Source organism: Sparus aurata, chromosome 21 (genome assembly GCF_900880675.1).
Source record: "Sparus aurata chromosome 21, fSpaAur1.1, whole genome shotgun sequence".
NCBI lineage: Eukaryota > Metazoa > Chordata > Actinopteri > Spariformes > Sparidae > Sparus > Sparus aurata.
Genome location: NC_044207.1, coordinates 21,155,455 through 21,176,904, shown reverse-complemented (window position 1 = coordinate 21,176,904; position 21,450 = coordinate 21,155,455). Strand labels below are relative to the sequence as shown.

General features: G+C 40.3%; 3 protein-coding genes across 3 annotated transcripts; 2 read left to right on the top strand and 1 right to left on the bottom strand.

The window, feature by feature from the left end:
- The first annotated feature begins 843 nt into the window (after positions 1 to 843).
- On the top strand, positions 844 to 8,192 carry efcab14 (EF-hand calcium binding domain 14). The gene is made up of 9 exons (XM_030402215.1): positions 844 to 1,586; positions 2,247 to 2,395; positions 2,559 to 2,704; positions 3,394 to 3,492; positions 3,607 to 3,714; positions 5,000 to 5,152; positions 5,715 to 5,823; positions 5,914 to 6,030; positions 6,594 to 8,192. The coding sequence occupies exons 1-9, from the start codon at positions 1,411 to 1,413 to the stop codon at positions 6,770 to 6,772; spliced, it is 1,236 nt and encodes a 411-aa protein (XP_030258075.1). The 5' UTR covers positions 844 to 1,410; the 3' UTR covers positions 6,773 to 8,192.
- znf830 (zinc finger protein 830) lies at positions 8,191 to 9,653 on the bottom strand. The gene has a single exon (XM_030402216.1). It carries the CDS (start codon positions 9,465 to 9,467, stop codon positions 8,427 to 8,429), a length of 1,041 nt encoding a protein of 346 aa, XP_030258076.1. The 5' UTR covers positions 9,468 to 9,653; the 3' UTR covers positions 8,191 to 8,426.
- A 418-nt stretch (positions 9,654 to 10,071) lies between these two features.
- Positions 10,072 to 21,385, top strand: LOC115572289 (ankyrin repeat domain-containing protein 13C-like). The gene is made up of 13 exons (XM_030402213.1): positions 10,072 to 10,484; positions 10,613 to 10,654; positions 11,249 to 11,353; positions 14,779 to 14,864; positions 15,072 to 15,117; positions 15,211 to 15,277; positions 15,456 to 15,600; positions 15,690 to 15,821; positions 16,206 to 16,367; positions 16,473 to 16,552; positions 16,898 to 16,996; positions 19,712 to 19,812; positions 19,926 to 21,385. Exons 1-13 carry the CDS (start codon positions 10,109 to 10,111, stop codon positions 20,054 to 20,056), a joined length of 1,572 nt encoding a protein of 523 aa, XP_030258073.1. The 5' UTR covers positions 10,072 to 10,108; the 3' UTR covers positions 20,057 to 21,385.
- Positions 21,386 to 21,450: the final 65 nt, after the last annotated feature.

Sequence of the window (21,450 nt, the reverse complement as noted above, 5' to 3'; positions counted from 1 at the left end):
AAAAAGTAGCAAGTGATATTTATGAAATGGTTAATAGATTACTGTGTAGCTCATCCATAAACATTTCTATGATTGTCATTATGAAGATGTAATTGATGTTAATCATAATTTTAACAATTGCTTAATTAATCATTTATAACACATATCATTGTTTGTTAACAATCCAATAACTATTAACTCTAAATATACCACTGATTAATGACGATTATTATAAAGTGTTGACTTTTCAGTAAAAATGTTTGAAAAAATATTTAAAATCTCTTCCCCAAACTCCATAATGCGCCTTTTAAGACGACCTGCTTTTCATTGGGATTATTTCACTGGACCTTGAAATTAGCCCCATGATTAAAGAAAAGAAAAGAAAAAACCTGGGAATTTAATGAGTAGAATAAAAGCTTAATGCAAAAAACAATAAACACACTCAAATGAACTGTGTAATTCATACTGTAAGATTAATTAAATTTACTTTGTAGTGGGGAAATAAAATAAAACTGACAGTGAGTGACTGCAGATAGTCGGGTTTGAAATTAGCTATTTGGCACCTAGCAAGACTTTTATTTAAAGAGCACAGTCAACTTTAGCTCGTTACCTGTCCCGGAAGTCCTTCTTGGTGTCTTTAGCTTGTTAAATCAATCACTGACATCGCCATCTCCTTTTTCTACTTTTCTACTTTCAAATTTAATTTACTACCATTATATTAAGTTCTTCATGACATTGTGTTGTAACCGTGTCCAGAAAGAGGCTGTCGCTAGCAGGTGGTGTTATGCTCTCTGTCGCTCCCTGGCAGAACACGGCACAGGAAGTTGTATCTGCTTTTTGAACCAATCAGCTGAGAGGTTACTTGGACGCCCAGCCTAAACAATACAGACAGCAGGACAGATTGCTAGAAACACAGTGCCACATATTGTGATGTTATGATAGATAGGTTTTTATTCTGTTTATCTTTTTAAAGGCATTTGGCGGTGCTTGTAAGCTGAGCGACGTCAGTACAGGTGGTTTTAAACCACGCCGAGACGATGTGACAGCACAGTAACGATAGACAGCAGTTGTTAGCTACCGTTAGCAAGAAGTCAGATGCTACCCGAGTTAGCTAACGGATGGTATGCGATTACCGGCAGCTAGTAGAAAAAGTTGTTTTAGCGACGCTTTTTTGTGAGAGTAGCGAAAGTCTGATCAACTGTTGAACGTTAATATAAATATATACGTGTAACTGAGCAGGACACCCAGCCGGTAACGTCCGATGTGTATATATCCGTTAGCAACCTTGCGTGGTTGATATTCAAGCTAGCAAGAGAACGTTAAGTTAGCTTAGCCGCTACACCAACGACAACATCCACCAAACTGGACAAAACTTTGGATTTAGTCGGGTTTAAATCGGGCTCGGCAGGTTCGCTGACCCCTCAGAAGAAGATGAAGAAGAGGAAGGAGTTGAACGCCCTGATCGGACTCGGGGACAGCAAGAGGAAGAAGACCAAAAAGGGCTCCGGTCACCGACTTCTCCGAACCGAGCCGCCGGACTCGGAGTCCGACTCGAGCTCGGACGGAGACGAGTTCAACAACCTGAGCAGCGGGGCTAACTTTGGGAAGTGAGTCAACATTTTAATAAGGCTTTGTCGTCGTGAAAGTTAAAATTGTGGGCGTGTTTTTGTTCAGTCAATAGCGCCAGTATTTTAACTTGCGGCGCATTAACTTAATGTATGTGTAACCTAAATATGAACACGTTAAACAAGATGCTTGAATCAACAGGTTTACAGGACACTGGATTTAAAGACAGTCATTTAAACTGTGCATGTTTGCTAATGTGTTTGTAATAATATAGTTAATCTGTATTTTCCAGGTTAGTTTGTTACATATTGCTACATTCTCATTCACTCAGCCTCTTGCTGAAGAATCACAATTTAAAAACCTTGAATTTTTAATCAAAGATTAAGTTTTTACAGCAACACAGTCTCTGAGACCAAAACCACACAGAGAAAATATAAGTGTTTCCGGACGGATCAATGCGCTTGCTCTTCTTCTGTGGTCAGATTGAACACATGCTGTGCACTAAGAACATAGTCAGGCATTTTTTTGAAAGTAATCAATATTACATTCAGCATGAGTATGATATGATAATATTGTATGACAGCACCAGTATTTATCAGTTTTCCCATAATTCCCATGACACAGCATGCAGTCTTCTGAATATATCTCCTTCATTAAAAATGAAAGAGGCTCTAACGTGATCACGTTTCTTCTCCTTACAGAAGAAGCTACACACAGTGCTGCAATGTGTGCTACCCCCTGTTTCTGTTCATCATACTAGCTGCCTGCGTTATGGCCTGTGCTGGACTCATATGGATGCAGATTGCTCTGAAAGAAGATCTAGATGCACTGAAAGAAAAGCTGCACAGCAGTAAGGCTTATGGTCACACACACACACACACCCACACACACGGTAACCTTGTGACTTTCATAAAAGCTTTGTGCCCTTCGGAAACGTAATCTTTTTATATCAAAGTTACAGTGACAAATCAAGTCCTTTGTATTTCATAACATATTCTAATGTGTTACAACAGTGGAATCCAGCCAGAAGGCGTCATCAAGCGAAATACCAAAACTAAGTGAGGACCTGAAAAATAAGGAGAGAAAGCTTGACGACCTTGAAAATGGGGACAAAGGGTTGAGCAAGCTTTGGTCTAACCTCACAGAAATGAACCGTAAGGTTAGTTGTTTTCATCAATACAGGTTTTGGAGCCATCGTAACACATTCACACAGTGAAGTCTGAACAAAAGCTCATGACGGATTGTTAGAGATTATCTTGTCTCCGCTTGTCATATTCAGTAAATGCACTTTTGATATTTTGCTGCTGAGGGTCCTTGTTACATATGAAATATACATACAGTAGTAACACAAATTAAAAGAAATTGTGTCAACATTAATAGTGAACAATTTTGTGTAGGTGTCTCTGGTTTAATGTGAAAGTGCGAGCAGTACATTTTTCACATGGTACAACAACAACATATATAAAATGTAGTGAAACAAGTCCTCATACCTTCCCTCAATACAGCAGCCAGTCAAGCAAGTATGCAATTGTTCATGTGTCACTGCAAAATAGGTTGCTTGAGTGATCTGGTGTAGAGTTGAATGATTTAACTTTGTGTTTTAGAATGGAATTTTTTTATTCTGAAATGAGCGTTAGAGTTTTTTAACTCAACAACTTACTCTGCTAATCAATATCACATTAAAGAAATGTTTTTAAAAGTTTAAATACACAGTATTTTTATTCTATTTCCTCCTATAGTCTCAATGTTAAATTCATTAAATTACAGTAAAAATGTAAAGAGCCAGATAGATTAGTTATTCCGTCTCAGAGATGTATCTCAGTGTGTTGTGTCATTTTGCTCCTGCAGATCAGTCTGTTGGACTCTGCTGTAAACCATTTAAAGGCTAACTTGAAATCAGCTGCTGATTTAATTAGCCTTCCCACCACAGTTGAAGAGCTTCAAAAGGTAAAGGCAAAGCAAAATTGGATTAAAAGAGAAATTTGTCTGACATTATAAAGTTTCTAATTATGCTTTCATAAGTGACATCACAGAGTGTTTTGTTTTTTTCTTCTTTTCCAGAGTGTTGCAACAATTGGCAGCACACTAACAAGTGTACAGCATGATGTGAAGACTATGCAGGCTGCTCTCGAAAATCAGAAGAAAGACGACGACTTGAAGAAGACAATGGTAAATTCAAACTGGTGACATTTGTAATTGTTTCTAATTTTGACGGTGGTTATGAGAACCTGTTCTGATTAAATTGGATGCGAGTGCATGCAAACCCAAACGTATGTCCCAGGGCTCCAAATATGCATCTTTATGAGTAATTGGAGATTATTGTGAGGGTTTCACATTACCTACTTTTGTTTATGTCAGATTTTTTTATTTTTTATCTTTTATCTATTTTGTCTGATTTTCTGCGGCTGAATAACAGAATTTGAAGTTGCATCCCTTCATATTGTAAACAATATATGGCTGCTAGCTCTCGTATTTCACTTGAGCAAAGCTGATGGATTTTTAATGAGCCCAAGTCAATGCTGGATTTCTCTTATTTTGTGCGACCGCTTGGCTGTTTTTCTTTTCGCTTACATCTCTACACTCAATGTAAGCATCAGCGGAGGCTGCTGTTCTCATCTATTATTTATGTATGATTGTATGGAGAGCAGTGTTTACATAAAACAATTTCAAAGTGTATAGTGCCTAAATGAATCAGTCATGCACCAATGTCTAATGTACTACTTCTCAGTTGCTGGTTTTAGTGGCGCCTCAGCATATTTTTCTCACGCTGCACTGAGGCAAGTCTACTTACATATAGCCAAGATGATTCCGTTGATGAAATGTCGGTTGATCTGCTTAACTGTGGCAGAAATCCAAACCAGCAGCCGCGACAAACTTTGCCGCTGCCAGATTAATTTGTTTATTTGTTTATCCAGCGTGCACGAATGTATCGCAGTTCTTGTCAGGCTTACATGGCAAGAGTCGTTGGGTTAAGAAGGTCCTGTCATTTCTTGGATCCATGCGTCAGGTTTTCATTTATAATGCATGAAACAAGTGCCAATCTATTTTGGGAGCTTAGATGCTTCAGTTCACGGAGTAAAACTAGGTCATACACAACTGCAGAATGTTTTCTCCGCTTTATTTTTATTTTTAAAAAAGGCAAAATAGGAAGGGAAAAGAAGATCAGTGAATAATCACGCTCTTCCCCATATGTTTTACACAGTGGCGCCAATAATTATGTGGTTCAGTGATAAATTGCTAGCTGTCTGACACCTCGGTAGTCTTTTAGCTTTGGATTATGAGGTGCACACTTAACCTGATCACACATACAAATCTATTCTTTTAATTCACAACAAATTTCCCTTGTGCTTTCTTGTGTTAGTAACTGGATGTCAATGATTCTCAGAAAGCCATAGAAATCTCATCTATCAGTTACTGGCAGGTTACTTTACAGTTTTTTTTGTTGTTGTTATAGGATATAACGGACCTGAGAAAAGCTGTGAGTGAAGCTAACAAGACAGAGGAGCTGCACGAAAAGCAGGCTGACGAGCAGATCCACATCCTCCTCTCTACAGTTGCAGACCTTCAGCAGAGAGTGTTGTCATTGGAGAACGGGTCAAAGCAAAGTGTGAGTAATGTGATGCTTCACACTTAATTACTGCATCATAAAAGTCAAACCTCTGTGGTATTGTGATCAGCCTTGTCTTGGGTAACAATTTTAAACGGGCAAAATGTAGATTTGGAGAATAAATCTAAACTCCGATGTTTAGTATTTACCATATTAATGAGGTAATAGTACAGACTCAAAAATATTTATTTTTTCTATAATTGAATAAACAAGCTTTTCTCAGGGGAAGATAAGGTCCCCAGAACACAGTTTTAGGCTTGAAAGTTGGCAGGGTCCGGCAAATGTAAATAAAGCAAAACGACATTAAATTGTGTTGTCTTTGCTTGCTAACTTGCAAACCATAATGTGATGTTCAGGTGTCATACCTGAATGTGATTTTATTTATTTTTGATTCAATGGTGATTTCATTTTTTCCAGATTAGTTGAGCTACTATGCAATCTTTCCACATATCTCCAATCAACTTCAGAAATACCCTAGGCGTACCTTGGCTGGGAATCACTGCTCTACGGACTAAATTGCAGCTTGACTCATTTTATATGTCATCTCCCATCTGCTTTACAGTCAAAAGAAAATGACGAAGCAGCTCAACCGCCAATCACTGATGAAAGTCCAGCAATCGAGGTGGTGAATGAAGCAACAACAACCAAAGCAACACCTGAGAATATGCAAGGTGCAGTACAGGAAAAAGTGTTTTATTGCAGCAGTTTTATTTTCAATCTGTTGCATTTTTATATATTTTTTTTCTCCTTTGTTTAAACAGGGACAGCGCCTCAGACGAGCAGACGTCCACGTTTCTCAACCCTAAACCGTTCTAAGAGAAATGCTGCAACAAGATGTCCAAAGAGTGTGTTCCTGCCAGGCGTCAGTTCTCAAAAAGGTGCACACAATTTTACATCTCATCTTTCACTAAAGGAATAAAAGAGAACATACAAGCCTTTTGTTTTTCTGTCAAGATAAAATCCACTCTGTCTGTTCAGTAAGGCTATGATATATTAAGTCTCCACCGGTTGCCTGGCAACCTCGAAAGACTTTAGGAAGTTAATGCTCCCAGCCAAGAAATACTTGGCACATAACACCCCATAAAACTTTAACTCGTTTGTACACTTCATCTTTTGTACAGACAAAAAAATGAGATATTATGAGGTCATAACAATAGTAATAGTCATGAGTCAAACTCATAATGGTGAGTTTTAGAGACGCTGGCATGAGGACTTGTTTTTCTTTGCACAGTACCAGGTTAGCAGTTTCCCCATTTTCAGTGTATATGCTGAACCAGCAGCTAAGCTTTAGCTTCATATTTAACAACCAGACATGAGAATGGAAAGCAATGAAGTGTATTTCCAAATACATTGAACTAAAGGTTCTGAATTAAAGGTTTTGCAGTGCTCTCAGACAAACCTGTGTTGGCATATTTCTGAAGTAAAACTATTTTTTTCACAGATTTGGAAGACATCTTCCAGCAGGCAGGCGTTGGACAGGATTCACGCGGCTTGACCCATCATGGCCTGAGTAAAGTATTTGGAAGATCCACGCCCAGAGCTCGTACCATGGAGTGTTTCGATGGTGACAAGGACCGGAGGTACTCCCTGCTGGAGCTGAGAGCTGCTGTAGGCTTATGAGCACATTATCACTGACAGCAGTGAACAGTATTGGAAAACCCAGCAGGGTCTGGGGGTTCGGAGATCCCGACCCTTCTCTGTAATTGCTGCACTTTTGTGAACTGAATATTTATCATACTGATTGTGGAACAATGGCGCTGGCATGCCCCCTACTCACCTTCCCTTCTCATTCCAACACAACCTCTTCACAGAACATGAACTTAAATTTTAAAGTTAATCCATCTTGAGTATGCAAAATATTTAGCTGTTATTTTAGCAAAATCCATGGTAAATCCAAAATAAACTGTGGAAATAATTGTAAATTATTTCGACTCCCGTTTTCCACCCTCAGTTATCAGACCTGCTGTTTCCTGCGCCTGTATATTTGTTTATTTTGGTCACTCATTCTGTCTCCTTTTGATGTATTTTTTTTGTGTATCAAGCTTCTCTGGAGGCTGTAATTGTCAGTTCATTGCAGATGTCCTCACCCATCAATACGAGCACCTGGTACACCTCACCTGAACCTTATTTATAGAACCCAAGATAGAATTTTATGAATGTTTACAAATGACTACTAAAAACAAATTGTGAGTCTTTTGTTTGGTTTTTTAGACAGATTCCTAACTTAACTGAAACACAGTTGAGCATCGAGGGTGAGGACTTGTGTTCGCTCTTTTCTAAGCTAAACTAACTTTCCGATTTATTTGTTTAGTGTTTTTCTTCCCCTCATTTATCTTCAGTTAATTGCTGCATTTTGATTGAACTTGTGTGTTTTGTCCAACTGTACAGTTCTGTATTTTTGCTTGTTATTTTTTGCAGTTCAATTTGTTTTCAGTTCTACAAGTTTCGAAGGGCTATGAACACTTTGAATCATTCAGAAAGTTTTGAAGTGGTAACTCGTGAGGCATATGTAGCAATAACAAAATGACATAGATATTGCTTGTTTAAAGTTGCAGTAGACAGACAGGTGGCACACCTTGCTCACAATGTGTAACAGGTAGTATAAGAAGCACTGACATCACTCTTTACTTGATTCATTTTATTCCATTTTTATGGGCCTAATAATGGTGTATTTACATAACAAACTTGTATTCTGTAAAAATGGTTTAAATGTGTTCTCAATAAATTCTTGTGAAAGGGGGTCAGGTTGGTAAAATTTACTTTACGGTCTTAATCTCAACATTGTACTCTTTTTTTTTTTTTTTTTTATTCTGTTGTGCTTTGCATGTTGCTTATAATGTAACATGAACCAATTATTTATAAACTTAACATAGTTGACTCCTTGTGGTTTGCAGGACAATGGTTAGTTGAGCTGAACATGTAACAGCTTTGGCCATCATGACGTAAACATTTTTGGATCCATGCTGCTACTGTACATGGGGGGATTTTATGAATGTGTTTTTTGTGCGAGCACCAATGAATAAACACGCAGTTAAAGGTTTGATTTGTGGTCAATCTGTTTTTAAGTCAAGAACTGAGAAAACTTATTTTCCATTGGCGCCAAACAGTGTTCTACAAGAATATTGTACATCACTGCATCATATTTAAATCAGTCTGATACATACAAAAAGATGTGAAGATCTTTTCACAAAGATATTTACAGTTTTTGGAATACCTCTCTCAGCCCTGATTCATATGCAGTCTTTTCCAGGGTCATATAAGCTCTTGGGGAAACTTAGGACAGCGCATCTTTAGCCCTCCAGTCCCGGGACAAGAGCCCCAGCAGCTCCTCTTCATCCTCCTCTTCCTCGCCATTGCTGGCATCTGTCTCCATGTGTTGATCCTTCCTGGCCAGAGGCTTGCTCTTCACCACATCCCGCTTGTCTCTCAGCACTTCAACCCTCCTGTAGCACTCAATTTGTTCATCAATTTCATCAATCTGACGTTCAAGGCGGCCCTCTTCATCGTCCTCCGCCACGATGGCCTCTGACTTTGTGTTCACCTGTCGGATCTCCTTCTGAAACTCTTCCCACTCCTTGTCCATCTGATCTTTGGGTGCGTCGACGTTGCGCACTTTGGCGTCTCTCACGGGATCGTCGAAGAAACCCTCCGGCAGGGCTTCGGCTGTGTTGTCTTTCTTTTCGGCGCTTTTCTCCTGGACGTCTGCTTTGAGGATGGAGCCCGAATGGGAGATGGCGGGTGTGGACGGGATGGAGCTGTCAAAGAAATCAGATGGTAGTCCTGCGGCTTCAGTCTTCTCGGGAGCGGGATCTGTGGTTCCCGCCTGGCTTGCCTCTTCGGCATTTTCTTCACCATCGTCGTCGTCCTCATCATAAACACCTGCCAACAGACTCAGGCCTGCAGACTTTTGAGTAGGCACAGCTTCCTTTTCGCTGGGTTTCGCAAAGAAATCTCCCGGTAGCCCTGATGCAGACTGTCCTGCACCCGACGAGGGTTTTGCCTTTTTCCCGTTCAGGTCCTCGTTGTCCGGCGCTTTGCGCTTCACCGGCTGACTCTGTTGTGTCACCGGTTGAGTCTTTCCATCCTTCAGCTCAGCAACTTTCTCTTTATGCGGTTTTCCGAGAACATGTGTTGGCCACAGTAGCTCGGACTTCACCTGCACATTACACAGGATACAACTGAGGTGCCCGAGACTGTTGTATTTAGCGAAAGGAGACTCGACGCGCTTCTTGTCGGTTGTTTTCCGCTGTTTTTCCCTCATCAAGCGCCGGAGTTCCTCTTGATTAACAACTTTCTTCCCCTTCTTGGAGGCCATTCTCGAAAATAACGCTGCTTGTTTGCTAGCTAGCTGCTTTCTTGCAGCTAAGTTAAAAAGGAAACTGCGTCTCACGAAAATGACGTCGACTGCACGAACTCGCGTTCAAACTGGGATGTAGAGTGGTCTCGCGAGATTTCGCAACTCGCAGCATGCTAGCGCGTATGTAGCACTTGCTCAGCTGGGTTTTTGTACCATCCCGTTCGCCTGAATTTTGCCGCACAGCGAACTGAATCGATCCCATTTAAAACGTCAAAGGAGCGGCAGAAGAGACAACGATGTAGCCGCTTGTTCCTCGTCCTCATTCATAGCTGTGTGTTGATTTAGTGCGTGTGTGTTCTGTTATGTTTAGCATTATTTTCTGTTTTCATCGCCGCACCCACCGTATTCATTTTTTATTGTGGGCTGGCTAGCTAACGTTCGCTGGGAGCTAAAGCTAACGTGGGCAGCAGGTGTAACGCTATTTGAAAGGAGAGCAGCAGCCAGCTACGAGAAAGCGTCGCTGTTGTTGTAAAATAGCCAAGAAGCTCATTTGAAATTATACCTGCAAGACTGCCTCCTCGCGGGTTCGTGCCACATCTTTGCTCACCAGCCTGTAGCAGTTATTTTAGTATAGCCCGGTTAAGCGCACGGTAGTCACAATGACAGGTGAGAAGATACGCACCTTGCGAAAGGACCACAACAAACCAAACAAAAATGACGAGATAATGGACACGTACGATGAGACCTCGAACGGTACTATCCCTAACGGCACCGGGAACCATTTCAAATCCAACAAGGCTTTCCAGAAGTCAGTCAAAGCCTCAGCACTGCAGCAGCAACAGCAGCTCAATGCAAACAACATCAACGGGAATTCACCATCCATCGGCACAGTTGTCAATGATAATAACAAGAACCCGATAATCCTCACAAGCGAGGACCTGGAGTTCCCTGTCCACGAGTGTGTCTTCAAGGCAGATGTGCGTCGGCTCTCCTCTCTCATCAGGACCCACAGCATCTCTCAGAAAGATGTGCATGGTAAGCTTTCTACCATTGTATTTTTTTTTGTTTTTTGTTTCATTAATCAATTCAAATGCATTACATAACGAGGAATCTCTGAACAGGTGGATTCATTGTTGTTAATCCCTATCATGCCTCTCTTTCAGGTAACACACCTCTTCACCTGGCTGTGATGCTTGGCCACAAAGGTAAAGGGGAAAGAGTAATCACATGGATTCCACTCGTTTTTTTTTATCATCTTAACCGATTGTCATACGCAGGATTAACCTAAATGAACAAAAAAGCTTCTCAGAGGGGTAATCTAGCCCGGGAAATTATACCAAATCTGCTGTGCTCCAGGGCCATGCATCTGTCATGATGTGGCTCTGTTAAAGAGAATTTAGCATCCTCATTAAAGGCCTTTTTTTAAAAAAACGCTTCAGTTCCCCTACAGATTTTTAGAGAAGCCTCTGTACTCCTGCTGCACTCAGCATGTCTTGTCTGACATCTGCAGTGTTGCTATACAAAATAGGTAGGCTGTACTGGCCTGTCCTGTCCTGTACAGTAGTCCAAGGTACTATTTATTAATTTTTTTTAATGCTGATTGATTGTAATAAATGATCTTTACGTAAAGATCAGCGGTCTGTTTGAATGTTGCCGTCTTTTGTATAGACTCTGTCACAAAGTTAACTTTCAACTTTGCTACTCAAAACAACATGGAATGAAAAGCTGTGTCAATATAAACACAATAAATCAGACATTATCACATGTCTCTATGATATTCTTATATGTTTTACTTCCAGAATGTGCCCTCCTGCTCCTGGCCCATAACGCTCCCGTAAAGATCAAGAATGCACAGGGATGGAGCCCTCTCGCAGAAGCCATCAGCTACGGCGACAGGCAGATGAGTAAGTCGCTTCAGCAACACTGCTCTGAATAGCTGTCTGCTCTCCTAGAGTTTTTAATATTTGGATGTGTTGATTTTTATCTCCAGAGCATACCTGCAATCACGCACTCACTGTTGTAACATTTAGGTTGAGTGCTGCATATCTGACGGGTCAATAAATTTGCACTGGCTCTGGGATGATGTCAGCTTTAGTCACAGTTTGTCGGTTCGTCAGTCCGACATCTGGAATGGCTTTCTGCATGAATGCTAATATTGTAGCAGTATTGGTAAATGTCAGCCTGATGGTTGTGATGTGTTCAGTATCACATTTGCTTGGATTGCTCTGATTTGTTCTATTGCCAGCTGAATGATAAGATGAGATGAGAATATACTTCCCTAATGAAATATGAAGTTGTTTATTTATTTTATTTTCAGTCATAGCCAATAAAATACAAAATCTCAGTGTAAATTGAATCTCCACAGTCCGTGTTTTGCAGAAACATTTCCTGGCAGAGTGCACAGTTTAAAGTCGTCTTGGATACCTCTGTACGGGCTTGGCATCTCTGGGTTTTGGGCTGTTTTTCACTTTCTTCTCTGAGTTTGTGTGTCAGCTGTATTGCCCGCAGTTGAAATCCAGCCATGTTGCAGAGTAGGGCTGGGTATCACCAGGTACCTCGCGATACGATACGATACTATCACGATATTTTGCCCATGATAACGATAATATCACGATACAGCGATTCTGCGATAATTGATGTATTGCAAGGAATTTCATCCATGATACGATATCTGTGTCACTGAAGAAATTCAGAATTTATTGACTGCACTGAATCCATTTCACAGGAATTACAAAACATTGTCAATCAATTTCACATGAATGACAGTCAAGTAAACAAAGAGTATATTGCACAGTTTCTCTTCTTAACACACACACTGACTACAACTATCATTAAATATCTATATGTGTGGGTTTCAGAGCTACTTAAACCATTTTTTTAAATTTTATTTGGTTGTATACCTATGTTTGAATAAAGATAAAGCTGTATATTATTTTTTTATTATTATTTTTTTTACATTTTTAAATATCAATATTTGGCACCAGTGTATCGATAATGTACCTCAAGACGAAATATCGCGATATATCGTAGTATCGATATTTTGGCACACCCCTATTGCAGAGACGAAGTCAAGAAGGAATACCAATATTAGTTTCTTTTAGTTTGTGAAAGTATTTCCTACATATAAACGTTCATTTGTGCACATCATTTACAAATTCTAATTTGATCATCTTTTCATTCATAAAAACTGAAAAAAGGCAAAGGGCTTTAAATACTGTTGGAGGTCACGGCTTATGTGCGAGTGTTTGAAGGACCTTTTATGAGTCATTTATTTGTTTAAAGGTGGCAACAGCTAAACGGTCAGTCCAGCTAAAAAGCTAAAGGTGGGGATTTTCTCTGAGCGCTCGTCATCCAGATGGGCTGGAACGCAGCCTGAACGATGGCTTAGTGTTGGGAAACCCTAAGCTTAATGTCCCGGTCAGTCGCCTGCTTAATGATGCCATTGCTTTTAGATCTGACATCCAGTGAAAAAGAGTCAAATGACATGTGAAAGGCACCAGCTAATGCCTTTGGGACTAATTCACTCCTCTGTCCTTTTTTGTGTGTGTGTGGTGTTAATTGTGTTTACATAACCAAGGATAAATAGATAAAGGCCGGGCTAAATGTCTAGTAAAGGAGATGCATACTAAATCATTTATTTCCATCTTTGCTGAACATTTTTGTTATTGCTGTTTGGCTGAATAGATGTCCTAACAGGGAATTATCAGCATCATCATCTTGTACAGCTTGTGATGGAGGTTGTGAGGCCCAGCAATTTGAGCAATGACCCTCAACCTTGTTAGTATGCGTCCCAGCTCTCTGTGCCTGCTGTGGCAGGCTGGTTTGGGACTGGGACCAGGAGTTTTCGCTTTGAGAAGGTCACATCATTCTTAAGGGTAAAGGGGGGAGGCAGAAAGGGGGTTGGGTATATTCACACCATCAGCAAGGGCATGCAAAGGAAGCCACAGCTTTATTTAGATTTAAATAACATGCAGCACGCAGCTGGCTATCACTTAGTCACAGGGACTAATGGACAATAACGTGTGAAATGCGCAGATAACAGCTTTCCCTGAAACACTGCAGTCTTGTCGTCAGTCATCACCTTTCACTTTTACACGTGTGCACATTGCGTCAGCAGCTCGCTCACTGGTTGTCTTCGTGTGCAATGACAAAATGCCCCAGTGCAGCGGGTGCCTCATCAGCATTCCTCTCCTCAGTCACGTCCAGTCCAACATTCCCCCACCTGGTCGAGATGACCAGGATACATCTGAGATATGTTGATTTGTTGTGGTCCATCCTGTATTTTTAAGTGGTTGTTGCTGTTGTAGTAGTGTGTGTGTGTGTGTGTGTGTGTGAGAGAGAGAGACAGAGCTGCACTTCATGAGACAGTGAGTTCAGCTGATCCAGATGAAAATGTATGCAACATGAAAAATGAGACTTCTATACACTGATTGTTTGTAACAGAGTAGAGATGCTTCCTCATGTCACAGTAGCATCATATAAAAATCTGACAGAGCACTTGATTCAGCACTTATTTGATTACTAAATAATAAGAATGCCAAACATTATCTAGTTCCAGCTTCTTTCATATAATTGTGAACTGAATATTTCAGGTTTTTTGGACTGATGTTTGGACAAAACAATATGTTTGACGACATCACATAGGATTTGGGGAAAAAAATGCTTTTTTTTTCCCTACATTTTCTTTTTTTAAAAAGAAACAAGAATCAATTGATTGAATAAAGTATATGCTCTTAACTGTATATCACACAATCACAAAAGATAGACACTACTGTATAAAAAAACAGAAAATTCATATTCGCTATAGAACAACATCAGCAACCCCAACAATAAGATTTTAAAACATTAAAACACTACAACAGTTGGAATAAGACTTTTCCTTTATTATCATGAATGAAAAAGAAAAGAGGTATGTTTTTTCAATCTAAGAAGCTGGAACCATAAATGTCAAAACTTTGCTTGAAAAATGACCAAAAGCAATTGAACGATTATTAAAGTAGTTTGCAAGTAATTCATTTGTTCAACTGTTTCATTAATCGACCAGTCATTTTTTTTCTCTCCTACGCTACACTCACCTACAACACACCGTATAAGAAAACATGGCAGGACGTCGCATGAATAAAACTCCTCTCAGCACCTGTAACACGCTGCGAATGGAGCCTGACAGGTTGTGCACTTTTGAGGCCAGTACTTTTTGTAGAGCGGCTATATTTCAAATTAAAAACTGGACCTCATTCTTAAAGACTTTGGATGTACTTGACTATCACCCTGTCGTACATTTGCAAAACTTCTAATTGAGATTTTTTTCCCTCCGCTTTGTTTTTCTCAGTCACAGCAATACTGCGGAAGTTAAAGCAGCAGTCCAGGGAGAGCGTAGAGGATAAGAGGCCAAAGTTGCTGAAAGCTCTCAGAGAGGTGAGGATCACACTGGCTTCATTTCCACACCAAATTCAAGTTTGGAACTGCATCACTGAACTTTGACTCCTTTAGGGCACATGGTTACTGAAAAGCATAATGCGAAATCTTTCACTGTACTGCGCTTTGCTTCTAGCCTGTGAAATTACAGTCGTTTTAGTATTTGTTGGATCTCTCCGTCAGACATGTTTTATGTCTTCTCTGTAGCTTGGAGACTTTTATCTGGAGCTGCATTGGGACTTTCAGAGCTGGGGTGAGTTATTACACAGTTGAGTTGAAACTAGAGTATGAAATACTTGTTCTCCAGCCACAGATTAATTTATTTACACTCTTTTCTGTGTTTTAGTGCCTTTGTTGTCCCGGATGCTGCCGTCTGATGCTTGTAAAATCTACAAGCAGGGAATAAATATCAGGTAAAATGTGAAATCCTATTGTTAAGTGTAATGGATAAAGGCTGATACTGTGCTTGCGAGAGAACCAAGTTTTCAAAAGCAACAAATGGTCGTTATCCAGGTCAGAGACTTCTTTTAGATCTAAAAACTAGGACGTCACAGACTTCACACTCTGCTCTCCTCCTCTCTCTTGATTTAGACTTGACACCACTCTTATAGACTTCACCGATATGAAATGTCAGCGCGGAGATCTCAGCTTCATTTTCAACGGTGATGCTGAGCCCTCCCAGTCCTTTGTGGTTCTGGACAATGAGGCAAAAGTGTACCAAAGAATACACCACGAGGTGAGTGTGCAGTACGACCAGCTTCACCTTGTGTCATCAGCTGTTTGATGTGAGCCGCACAGCGTAACTGTCACTGTCCTGCCCCCAAGGAGTCCGAGATGGAGACGGAAGAAGAGGTGGATATATTGATGAGCAGTGACGTCTACTCTGCAACCCTGTCCACCAAGTCCATCTCTTTCTCTCGTAGCCAGATCGGCTGGCTGTTCAGAGAAGATAAAACAGTAAGCTTTATGGGACATTTCTAGGGCCGGCATCTTCAAAACTCAATAACTTAAATGATGACGATCTAGACGGATACATAGCACTACGGGTTATTTTAATTTTGGGGTGAACTGTCCCTTTAAGAGAAAATATCCATATGTTTTGTTGCCCTTTTAATTCTGAAAAACACTTGTAACCTAATTGCTCTGTTTAGTCATTTTATAAGGTTAAAAAGAGATTTGTTTTGCTATGAAGATAAGAGAACAGCGAAATTTAACTCTTGTCTCCTAAAAAGTTAGCTCAGACCAACCATCAGGCTTCATGTTTAAGAAATCAGTGGTAATATTTAAAGTCACTGGGTAACTCCTGCTTAATCCACCGATGGCTGCTCATTTTCTGTTCAGGAGAGGGTTGGAAACTTCCTGGCTGACTTCTATGCGGTGAACGGCCTGGTGCTCGAGTCACGAAAGCGCAGAGAACACCTCAGCGAGGAGGACATCTTGAGGAATAAAGCCATCATGGAGAGCTTGAGTAAAGGAGGGAGCATCAGTGAACAAAACTTTGAGGTGAGAGGAAGAATTGAGCGTTCAGGATTCGTCTACCGTTGGTAAATAGTAACAGTACCCTGAGGACCGTGGATATGCCACTGACTGATATTTTCTTGTGCCCAGCCTGCGAGAAGACAGTCCCTCACAGCTCCGGCGCCCAACACAATTTCGTGGGAAGAGTACATCACTGCAGAGCAGGGAAAGTAAGCATCTCACCTTTGTTTGGGGGGTCTTTTTATAGCTTTATTTGATAGGACAGCCTAAGATATGTCATGAAATGGACTGGGGGGGGGAAATGCGGCAAAGGGACACAACTCGGACTCAAACCCTGGGCCGCTGTAGCGAGGACACAGCCTTTGTATGTGGCGCTGTACCGCCAGAGTTCCTATGGTGGCCTGCATCTTGCATTTTCTGCAATTTCATCAGTTGATGTCATAATTACAAATTTAATCCGTGTGGTTGCAAGAAAAATCTGAGTGTGAAACACGTGTGAGCTGTCATGGGTTATAAAATGCTTTGTGTGTTTGTCTGTCCCTTCAAACCTTCAGGCCCCCTCATCTTGGGAGAGAGCTCGTATGTAAGGAAAGCAAGAAGAACTTCAAAGCCACCGTTGCCATGAGCCAGGATTTCCCTCTAGGCATCGAGTCGTAAGTACACCCCTCCCTCCTCAGATCTATTTACAAAGCTTTCTGCACAGATTGATCCTGGGTGAATACGTAGATACACTTGGGACGTTAGTGAAGGGGTGGCGAGAGATTAAAATAGTCTGGATCAGATAATTGGGCCAGGCAGATACCAGGGTTTCTCAGATTGTGTGGGGTACCCACTGATGAGATGATTGCAAATCAACAGCTTCACTGTGTGACAACAAAATCACAGTGTGCTCGAGCTGTTCGAAGGAAAAATCTCCTTATTCCTCTCACTTCCTATTCACTTATGCCTTACTCTTGGTGCATCTTTGCACTTGTGGGATCTGTTTCAGGTTCAGTTTGTAAATGGAGAGCCTTGCAGATTCAGGGTTCTTAAGAGAGTTAAATAATACAGACAGCTATATTTGCCACCTACTGGTTATCCATTGTAGAAGCTTTATTTTGTCTAGTGATGGAAATAGAGTAGTAAAATACAAATAAAGTGCAAATCGGGTCATCGCAAACTCAAGACCCCGGTCCTCATCCGACCGAACAGCAAGTCAGTCCACCAAGTGCCAAATTTGGTTCTATTATCTGTTTGATGAGTAAATCTGGAAAGGCTATCTGCAACACTGGCACGTTAATGTGTGTGTCAGTAGGCTAGCTGCTTCTCTCCATAGATAAACTATATCAATGCTTCTCTCCTTTGCTGTCTGTGTCATAGTTTGACACACACAGAGGGGCTTCATGTTGCATTCAGGTGCACATCATAAACTCGAAAATCTCGAAAGTGCATGAAAGCTGACTGGATACAGAGTCTATATCTGTTATCTATTTCTTGTTCTTTCATGACAGCACTCTTGATAATTAGATGATGAAATGATAATATCCCAATAATTTCTACATAGGCAGATTTAAAAATAAATTCTGTTGAAATAATCTGTTATTTGCCAACTCAACCACATTGTTGAACGAGAGGTCTCCATGCAGTTCTCTCTGTTCATTTTCAGATTTCACTGCGGCATTTTTAAAATAATAAAATACTTAACACGTGAGATGTGAGGGATGTGAAGTCAATTAAATGAGTAAATCTTGTTTTATTATAGCCAATTATTCTGGACCCCTGACCTAGAATAAAATCAGACACCAGACCTTTGAGTAATAAGTTTGAAAACCCCTGGACTAAATCGTAACAGTAGTTTAAGTTTTAATGACGGCTGTTGGGTGAAAGGGTGATTGCTGCATTTTCGTGTTTCTTATATGCAAGAAACGTAAAAATTAACTGTGTACAGATTTGATTTTTGATTTTTATGCAGCCAAGAATGCTCATTTTATCATGCAAGGAAGAGGCATGTTACACAAGTAAGATGAGGAGGTTGGCTTCAAAACAGGACAGGGTTTTGTTTTTGCCTCTAATGGGTTACAGGAAGTGCCATAAAATATTACTGGGACCTAATGTAGTAAATTGCTTTATTTCCTCTACCGAATTAACCTTAATGGAGCTGACAATTAAAACTCAGCGGTTGTAATAGCTAATGGTTTTTTAATTTGATTTAGTTATTTTCTCTGCATTCTGTGCTTTTATAATAAAAAAATTTTAAAAAATCCTAAAATGTTCAGTTTAAAGGCATTGGCTCAGTGGGTAGAGCGGGTCGTCTAGTGATGGAAGGGTCACCAGTTCGAATCCCGGCTCCCCCTAGTTGCATGTCGAAGTGTCCTTGAGCAAGATACTGAACCCCAAATTGCTCCTGATTAGCAGGTGGCGCCTTGCATGGCAGCCACCGTCATCAGTGTATGAATGTGAATGGGTGAATGTGGCATGTATTGTACAGCACTTTGAGCTGTCGTTAGACTGGAAAAGCGCTATAAAAATGCAGACCATTTACCATTAATCACCAACAAGAGACCAACATTTAAAAAGAAGTCAGTTTACATCACATTATTTTGAGTCTCAGACTCAATACTTTTCATTCTCACCATCTTGTACAACTGGGCTGTAGAGAGACTGAATTAGAAAACCAGTGTTTGTCTGGACCCTGAGGGAAAAAAAGTCTGTCAAAGCTCATCTGTCAGGATAGAAATAATTATTCCAGTGGTTTCCAACCTGGGGTCACAAGAGAAAGCTGAGGTGGCAAGATTATAAACATTTCTGCTACACGTATTTGTTTAGCCATTGAAATGCTGGTCTGGTGGTCCAACACTTTGCTTCAGACTTAAATAACTCGGCAACTATCTGATGGAAACAAATTTCATGGAAATCCATGTGTGTTGGCAATCCCCTTAAAGTCCGTCTCAGATTTACTTTTAGTTCATTAGGAAATATTACCATGCTAACACGTTAAACTCAAATGGCAAACGTCATGCCTGTGTAACATTAGTATGTTTGCACTTTCGTGTTAGCATGCTACATTTGCATTAGCTCAAAGCACACTGTGACAGAGCTGTCGTAACTCTTAGACATACTCGACCTGTGAAGAAGACATTTTCTACCTAAAGAAATACAAAATAGGTTGAAAACCACGTTTTTATTTCATACATGTTTATACTCATGTTCAAGTGGTAAAATGTCCTGAAGTTTGAACCATGATAACTCTCTCAACGTCTCGGTTTGCAGTTTGACCTAATATCTCTTCTGTTCCTGCTCAGACTTTGAGTTTGTCTGTAGCCAACGGCAAATGCTTGCTTAGAATAGACTTTTAAACAAATTGCTGACTCCTTTTCCTCTGCCTGCAGGTTACTCAACGTGTTGGAGGTCATAGCCCCGTTCAAGCACTTCAACAAACTGCGAGAGTTTGTTCAGATGAAACTTCCGCCCGGGTTTCCTGTCAAACTTGGTACGCATGACAATCTACTCTCGTTTTCATCTGAGTGGGCGAGCTTAAGGGGAAACATCCCAAAAATAATGCTGTCTTCTGTTTTTCTCCTTTGTTTTGTTTTTCTCCCTCAGACATCCCCGTCTTCCCAACGATCACAGCCACCGTCACATTTCAGGAATTCCGCTATGACGAATTTGAGAAGTCTATTTTCGTCATCCCCGACGAATACAAAGAAGACCCCAGTCGCTTCCCCGACCTCTGACCTGTAAACACATCTGACGCTAAGAGGAAATGACCAGCGAGCTGATTTTGGAGGTTTTGGAGGTGGAAAACAAAAATAAGGAAACCTGTATCGTTTTATTCATATATATATATATATATATCTGTTAAAAAAAAAAAAAGAAAAGTGAGAGATGACCTTACTCATCAGTTTTTCTTAATTTTGCTGATGGCTCCAAAGCAAATCAATGCAAGCAGATGTTACATCTCACTTATAGATGCATATCGGCAGCCGTTTTATGTGAAATAAGTGATTTTTCATTGTGCTCGCTTTTCACCACACAAGCGGCTCAATCTGCTGCTCTGAGCTACTGTCAGAAGACGCGGTCTGGACTCCTCATCCTAACTGTTTTATTAGATCCTCCTCCTCCCCTGGGACTGATCAATGAATTCTCATTCCTGAAACTGCACTGACACCGTCATCTGTACATAACTCACGTCTTATCTGTAATTCATAGCAAAAAGAATCACAAATAATCGCTATATCCTCAACCTGAGCTTAATATTCATTTATAAATGATGTACTATATATAAATCTATATACTCAAAAGGAGTAACACTGTGTAGCAATACATTTCCAGTACTTAAGAATGTTTTTAACCAGCTGGGAGAAAGTTTAGCATTAAAAAAACATTCTTAACAGTCTGATATCAAAGCCTTTTCCCCTGTGCAGGACGCAGTCTCCTGTGTTTTCAGGTTCACTCATGTTACCTCTCAACCGTTTCCATGTTTGTCGTGATAGTATGGACTCTGTGCTCCGTGCGAGTGAGTAATTGTACTGTATCAAGGATCGTTGTATGTACGTTTGTGTGTGGGAGAGACCCAGATGGGATATCAGGTAAACTGTTCTTAGTTTAATACTGCACTGATATTAAGTATATTTAAGGCATGCTATGGCTGTGTTGGCCTACTGGATCACATGCATCTTTAAAGGTATATTCTCTGAACGTTTGTTACATTACCTGCAGGACTTACTGGTATTTAGATTGAAGAAAAGGTTGTAACACTAACACTTTGAAACACCTTTTAGTGCTTATAAAATCTCTCCTCGATGGTAGTCTGCGCATTTTTCCTTTTTGTTGTGTTTTGTTTTTTTCTCAATCCAAGGAGAGTAAACTAAGCTGTGAAGTTGATTTTGCTGGATATCCCAAAACTGTCCGGGTGGGAAACTGATCTGATCCACTGAGTTGTCTCTGGCTTCAGCTAATATGTAATGCAACCATACCTACTTCACATCCCTTTAAATAAAGCACCAGCATCATGTTTCAACTGACTTTGTGCAAGTATAATAAAAACAGTATTGTATAAGAGACTTCAAGATAATACTTGTCACATATTTTCTTAAACTACTTTACTTTCTTTCAGTTTAGGACTAGT